The following is a 7,490-nucleotide window of genomic DNA, read 5'->3' as shown; positions in this document are numbered from 1 at the left end:
AGTCAGTGGCGGGAGATATAAATGTAAACATGCTACTTCTTGACTGAAAATGACTGAAAAATCAGCAAAGTGAATGGTGGTAGCAGGTGTTTTGTTTTCACCTGGCATGTCCAACTTAAAGAGTTTTATTCTATATTTTGAAGTTGGCCAAGAAAATATCTTGTACTCTTTTACTCTAACCCTCATGTTTTCTTGAGACTGATTTGACTGTCTTTGGCATTCTGGAGCCTTCATTTTTTTATTAAAATAATAATATGTTCAAAACTTCAAAATTAACCCAGGATTTTCTTACATTCATTTGTTCCTCACCTGAGATGCTAGGCTCCAACATCCCCCTGGTCCATAGGACAGGTGGATTGGAGAATGGCTGGAAAGAATGAAGGATGGATTGATGGATATTAATATCTGATATGGCATTTTAAAAGACAGCTATTACTGAAGTGTGTATATATATGTGTGCTTTTATTTACAGTAAACCCCAGTGAAATTTTAAATCCAGTGTCTCTTGAGAACATAATCTTACAATAAGATTCAACATATCTGTGCAGAATTGATTAAACAAGTTCTATTTAGTTTATAATCACACCATATAATGGTATGTTTATCAATTACCATTAACCTAGATTCATAAATGCTAGTTTGTTCCTTGCGTTAAATACTGTTAACAATTTGAAGCTTATTGTAAAGTGTTTTCCACATTTTTAATGGAAGATGTCAAGGTGAATCTTTTAAAGATTATATTGACTGAAATTAGTAGCTTATGAGTTTATAAAATTTGTGAAAATCATCGACATATCAGAATAGATATGTTAAGCCCTAAATGTGAATTATGTTTAAGAGGTGTTAAAAGGGCCTTAGGGTCCCTCAGACCACAAACAGAACATGTTAAACATCCCGTTACAGTGGTCTGAAAAAATGTGAAAAATCTTCTCTTCTCTCCAGGTGTGGCAGGGAGTGGACGAGTGTGTGCTGCTGATATCATGAGAGTGGGCTTGGCTTCTCAACTGCGTCTCTTTGTGTGACACTCCTTTGACTGCGGTTTAACTCATCCGGCAACATTCCACCTGCTGTCACCAATCATTTTCTGTTCCACATGAAAAGGTTGCAAACTTTCTGCTGATGATGTACCTGTACGGAAAAAATAATTATAGTGAGATGTCTGATTTGTCAGGCCTGTAACATTCTCTAATGCTGTCTTGGTTTAGCTATTTCCTCTGGATGTGCACTGGAAGAGTGTGACCTATGTCTATCTGTACATGTGGTCTTGTAACTGAACCTTTTATATATGTGTAAGATATACACTACGAAGATAAAAATAAAAGAAAATAAATTAACACTTTTTTTCAGCAAAAATGCATTAAATTGATCAAAAGTAACAAAAAAATCACCATAATGTTAAAATTTCAAATAAATTATGTTCTTTTGAACTTTATATTTCTAAAAGAATCCTGAAAAATGTCATCATTTACACTAAAATATATTAAGCAGCGCAACTGTTTTCAAAATTTATTATAATAATACATTTTCATAATAATAGTTTCTTGAGCACTAAATCAGCACATTAGAATAATTTCTGAAGGATCATCTGACACTTAAAAATTGACTACTGAAAATTTTATTTTGCCATCACAAGAATAAATTGCACTTTTAATTATATATATATATATATATATATATATAATTAAATGACCAGTACCTTTTCCAATTTTGTGCAGAAGTTTTTCTTAAAGTGTGACAAGGAGGACATACAGTAGATGCCTGTAAAACCTGGTAGTAGATCTTTTGTGGTCTGTGTGTACAGTTGTCATGGAATTTGTTCAAAATAGATGCAGAGATGAATGCAGGGAATATAAACATGTGATTTAAGAATTAAGAATGGAAAGTTAATTGTATGCATTTTAAAACTTGTTTTGCATTTACTTAGCAGAATCAGTTATTAAACTATATATTCTCTCCTGTGCAATGCTTTAAAAAAAGAAAATATATAAATTGTGTGTGTGTGTGATTTGCCATGGTTTTACAGTAAAATTCTAAATACAGTAAGATCCTGACAGTATTTTACAGTGCAAACCAGAGCTGTTTGTATACAAAACCATGCAGAAATATCTTGAAATTAACTACACTGAGTAAAAAAAAAAAAAAGGTGAGCCAACTTAAATGTTTAAGGCAACCAGCTTCAGCAGATTTTTGAGTTTTCTCAACTTATTTTTTAGGAAATGTCTCAACCTTTTGTTGTATAAACTTAAAACAAGAAGTTGAGAAAACGAGAACTTGATCATATTACTTTATGACACTATTTTTATGTAGGGACAGGTTGTATGCATTGTTCTCATATCAAGTTTAGCCTAATGTTCTTTGAAACCCCTATCTTTCCTGTTCCTATCTTTAACAAAAACACAGCAACAATACAACCAATATCAACAAAGAGAGGACATGTTCACTTTAAACAGACAACAGTTATTCAGTCAGTGAGCTTTTTGTTTCAAGGTAAGATATTTTGGATTTGTATGTTACATGAGTATCAGGCCTTCCACATATTATTACATTTGTTTCATCCTGAACTAATTTTTCTTTAGCCATTATTCAACCATTTATTTGATTTACCTCATTTAGTAACTTAATTTACTATTCTAATAATTTATTGATTTGAATTTATATGCACCTAAATGAATTAAATGTGAGCATTTGAGATGAACAGCTTCAAATTTAGTGCCAAAGAGATCCCAGCTCAGGATCCAGTTTGGATAGGTAATTCTGTCAGGTTGTTGTGGGCGTTGGTTGCACAAAGAATGCATCAAATTCTGAAACATGATCCATTGCTGTGTCCCAATGTGCCTATTTATACTATGCCCTAAAAGTAGGCACTCTTTTGATGAAGAAAAAGTACACACTTTTGAGTGTGTAGTAGAAGAGCATGCAAGCTTTGGGACATACTAACACGTCGCACCCTGTCACTGTAAACTGGCCTGTCAATCATCTTGTCACAGTTAACATCCTCCACATTTCATTTCATTTAACTTCCTACCATATTGGAGAGAAAAGAATAGCTCGTTGATCTGCCAGTCGTGGGTCTTTCATCTCATATTTTCTGCATTTAAAAGTTAACGACCAAATGGATGTTTGTAAAAGTTCACATTGCTGTTGCAGATGAAATATAACATGGATAACAATAAATAAATATTTTTTACTAGGTTAAATGTTGATTATTAGTAACTCAAACCCCTTTTTGTAAACCTCTCTACCTAACCATCGACCTGAAATAGTAGACCATCCGGGGACTTTTGGCATACTCTTTTCAACATGCTATGCTTAAGGACACACTCATTATGATCTCATACTATTTAGGATGGATAGTATGAACATTGGGACGCAGGGCATGACTGCATATCTGAGTGCAATTTGTCGACTGTAGGCAGAGCTGAACCTATATATTTGGCTCAAACTTGAGGTTTCATATGAGCTTGCTTTCATCATTTAAATTAGTCAGTTACATAAAAGTTCATCATATTGAAACATGTATGTTTATATGTTGTATTGTTAGATAATGGTGCTTGTGCTGTTTTTTCACACTTTACAGACAGATTTCTTGTGCACATGATAAAATGCAATGATTGAAAATTGAGATATGACAAGTTGAGAGTCCAAACCTTATTTTAAACATCTTTTTTTTACAAATATTTATGATTGCCTGTCCATCTGTTTTTGCATACGTGTGTGCTTGCTTGGAGATTTCTGTTTGGGGTCTGTGAAATCCATTTAGTCTTGTTTTAGTTTCCCTGTTGGCCACTGTACCAAAGAAAAAGGAAATCTTATTCAGAGCATTCAAGGATAGGAGGGCAACTGTTTTGAGTTTGATTTAAAAAAATATATAAGCTCAAGTTATTCAAACGCTTGTAAAGGACATAAAGCGATCATGAACAGAAGGACCAGCAGAAGGGTTTTTTTCCTGGTAGTAATCTTCTTGCTAATGCCTGTGACCTGGACACGGAGAGGAGCACCAGCTGAGACATATAAACCCTTACACCAACGACTGAGGAGTCTGAGTCAGCAGGTTTGTTATGTTTAAACATATTGTCTTCAAATATCACACTGCATGTCTGTGTAACATCTGATTCCTCCAATCCTAGTTCAAGAGATTTCAACAGATGACCTTCACTCATCTTCAGAGCATTGCTGAAAACAACAACATTTCAAATAACATAGACTCGCGATTCCAAGTTTTGAGTCGGCAGTTTGAGAGGATCTCCAGAGAGCTCCGTGCATTTAAGGAAACGGCAGAGCACAGCCTGAATTCCCTCAAATCCTGGACTAAGAGTCTACAGAAAAATACCAAGAAGCTTGACTCAAGTCTGGCAAACATGACAAGAGCTCTGAGGGAGAACAACCATCTCAATCTTAGAGCAATCCAGAAGCAGAGAACGGTGTTGTCCAACCTGTCCCACGAGATCCAGAAACAGAAAAGTCACATCAGCTCTTTGGAGTCCTTAAGGAATCAGCTTCAACATGGGATGCAGGACCTTCGGGCTTCTCTCAAAAGGCATCAGGCACAGATAACGAAGCTGGAGAGTCAGATGCAAGGATTGTTCAAGATCCTTTCAGCTTCCAAGGAAGGCGGTTTAGATCCCCTCAATTCTACCAGGAAGCAACAAGGTGTGGTCCTGAGGTATGTGCAGCCTAACCCGAAGTCTGAAGAAAACAGAATGAGAGATAGATTGCTTTCTGGGCCCACTGAAGAACCACAGACATACAAAATGTTGTATGTATGGCAGAGCACCATACAACCAACAGTTCAGGCTGAAGAAGAACTTTTTGAGCTTCCACTTCGACACAAAATCCCACATATTCAAACCCCAAAGGAAGAAGCCACAAGTAAGTATTTATAAAACTCTAGTGGTTTTGTGTCTGAAAATGAAATCTAAATGCATTTGTATCTACAGATTAGACTGAAAACCTTCATGTCACTGTGTAATTTTCATTCATTCAAAAAATTTACTCAGAATCTCCAAGAATCCAAACAGACAAGTATGCAAGCATATAGACCTTAATCAGGTCAGATGCCATATTAAATTTAATGTGGATTAGGGTGGTCATACGTACCATTTTTCCCAGAGGCGTCCTGGCCAGGATTTCTATATTGCCTAAAATATTTAGGTTTTGGCTTTGTTTATGTGTGCAGACCGATCGGTGTATGGCATCAGTTATGTTTTCGAAATGCTCTTGAGGCACTTTGAAAAGCAATATAGCAATCCTGGCCAGGACGCGACCGGGAAAAATGACACGTATGGTCACCCTAATGTGGATGGAAACGGGGTTGTAAGGGATAAACTCATAGTCTTTACAATGGCATGCACTGAATAAAAGTCATAGATCGTGTAATTTTCACAGCTTCCAAAACCTTTTTGGAAGTTTTTTTTTTTTTTTTGGCTACTAAAAGTATTTTTAGAAAGATGATTTGTCAGCTGAACAATTAGTATGTTGTTAAACATCAATGCAGTCCATTGAACACACTGTACTTCTATCCCTCACAGCCTTGTTTTCATTCAGATATGGCGCTATACCCTGATGTAAAATGTAAAAAGCCTAATAATTTTGTCTCTCTGTCTCAAAGTTTGCAATGTGGGTTCGATGCTTCTGTTCCCGTCTGCTTCCACTGAAAATTATGTCACCTTCCAGAGGAGTTTCCGAACTGGGATACATGAACTCTCTATCTGCACTTGGCTAAAAATAGACGCCAAGTATCTTGGAACAATTCTTTCTTATGCCACAGAGAACAATGACAATATGCTTGTTCTCTATGGCCGGAACTCTGGCATACTGGGCGTTATGAATTTTGTGATTGGAGATCCATCATATCGCAAATTATCTTCACAAAATATCCTGGATGGCCACTGGCACCATTTATGCATCATCTGGTCTTCCATTGAAGGCAGGGTTTGGTACTATTTGGACCGCCATCTCATATCTACTGGATCCAAGTTCCAGAAAGGCTATGAGATCCCTCCTGGGGGCTCTATGATCCTGGGACAGGAGCAGGATTCGATTGGAGGAGACTTTGATGAAGCTGAAGCATTTGTGGGCAGACTGGCAGGTTTTGCATTGTGGACTAGGAGCCTGAGCCCTGGGGAAGTTTCTGGACTGGCTTCTGGCAAAGGGGTGCCAAGAGGAGCAGTGCTCAGCCTGTACGATGTAGACCAGATGTTTGGCTCCGTTCAGCATATTACCTGTGAGTGTCTGGAGCACTGCATGTAAAGGCACAACAGAATGAGCCAGAAAAACACTTCTGTATTACACATTATTTTTGTATTTCCATTTATTTTGATAAAACAACAGTTCAAATATTTTACATATTTGGATTTATTAAACTTTTTAACATTGAACATTTATTTTTGTTGGTCTATGCAGACTATATTCAGTCAGCACACAGTGTTATGGCTACTGTTTCTTGTTTTGTAAAAATATCAAATAATGATTCAAGGAACCTTAATTTGTCATGTCAGTTTGTGTTTTTTTTTTTCAGACTCCATATAAAAGGAATGCTGTTAATGTAGATTTAGACATACATCTCTGTAGGATAGATATAAGTGTGTGCATATATAGCCTACATGTATACAGTGCCCTCCATAAGTATTGGAACAGTAAAGACAAAATTGCTCTGTTGGCTGTGGAGTCAAGACATTTACAAATATGATTAAAAGATGAATATGAGACAAAACTACAGAATGTCACATTTTATTATTAGCCGTTTCAACACATAGATGTTTTACTGGCTAAGAAGTTCAGCACTTTTAGAGTTTCATCCCTCTATCTGATGTGAGCATAAGTATTGGAACAGTTGCCTCACAGATCTTTCTAAGTGATCAGATTCCAAAAAGGAATAGTCTCAATACCAGAGAGATGTTGAATAACAAGAATTTATTTATAAATAAGGGTTTAGCTTCAGGCATAGACAAGGCCAAAATAACAAACACAAATATATTTTCGTAAACCCTCTATACTTCCTGAACCAAAAATAAAGAAAACAAAAATACAGTTTCAACTTACCTGACTCCCTTAGCCAAAAACAATGAGAAGAGAGGTTTCAAAATAAAATGGCATCTAACCCCCTACCACCCTTAACTTACCAAAAACTTATTTACAAAAGATATATACACAAGTTAGTAGTAAACAATTCACAATCAGAAACCAATTTCGTAGTCAATCAGGCATGGGTCAAGTTAACAAGGAATATCACAAAATGGAAACAAAACAAATTAACTAAACAATCACAGAATTACAATCCCACTCACAATCTTAAGCACCCACACACTATCTCTCTGGTAAGACACCCAAAGACTTAAACGAATGACGACAGCACCGCACAAAGGCAAACAACAGAGTCACACACAATGGCACAATAATGGCCTCCATTGAGTGTGTGGGGCAGTCCTTATATCTGGGTCAGGTGAGGAGGAGAACCAATCGCAGCCTCCAGCAAATTATCTCAGGGAACC

At 36.4% G+C, this 7,490-nt stretch overlaps 1 protein-coding gene across 1 annotated transcript; it reads left to right on the top strand.

Moving 5' to 3' along the window:
* Window positions 1-3,913: 3,913 nt before the first annotated feature.
* ptx4 (pentraxin 4, long) lies at window positions 3,914-6,999 on the top strand (the record flags this gene model as incomplete). The annotated part of the gene is made up of 3 exons (XM_079399532.1): window positions 3,914-4,051; window positions 4,128-4,869; window positions 5,609-6,999. 3 exons carry the CDS (start codon window positions 3,914-3,916, stop codon window positions 6,247-6,249), a joined length of 1,521 nt encoding a protein of 506 aa, XP_079255658.1. The 3' UTR covers window positions 6,250-6,999.
* Between the last annotated feature and the right edge of the window lie 491 nt (window positions 7,000-7,490).

Source organism: Barbus barbus, assembly GCF_936440315.1.
Source record: "Barbus barbus genome assembly, chromosome: 3".
In the NCBI taxonomy this organism is placed as follows: Eukaryota; Metazoa; Chordata; class Actinopteri; order Cypriniformes; family Cyprinidae; genus Barbus; species Barbus barbus.
Note: the sequence above shows the minus strand (reverse complement) of the source record. Positions and strands in the feature narration are given on the sequence as shown.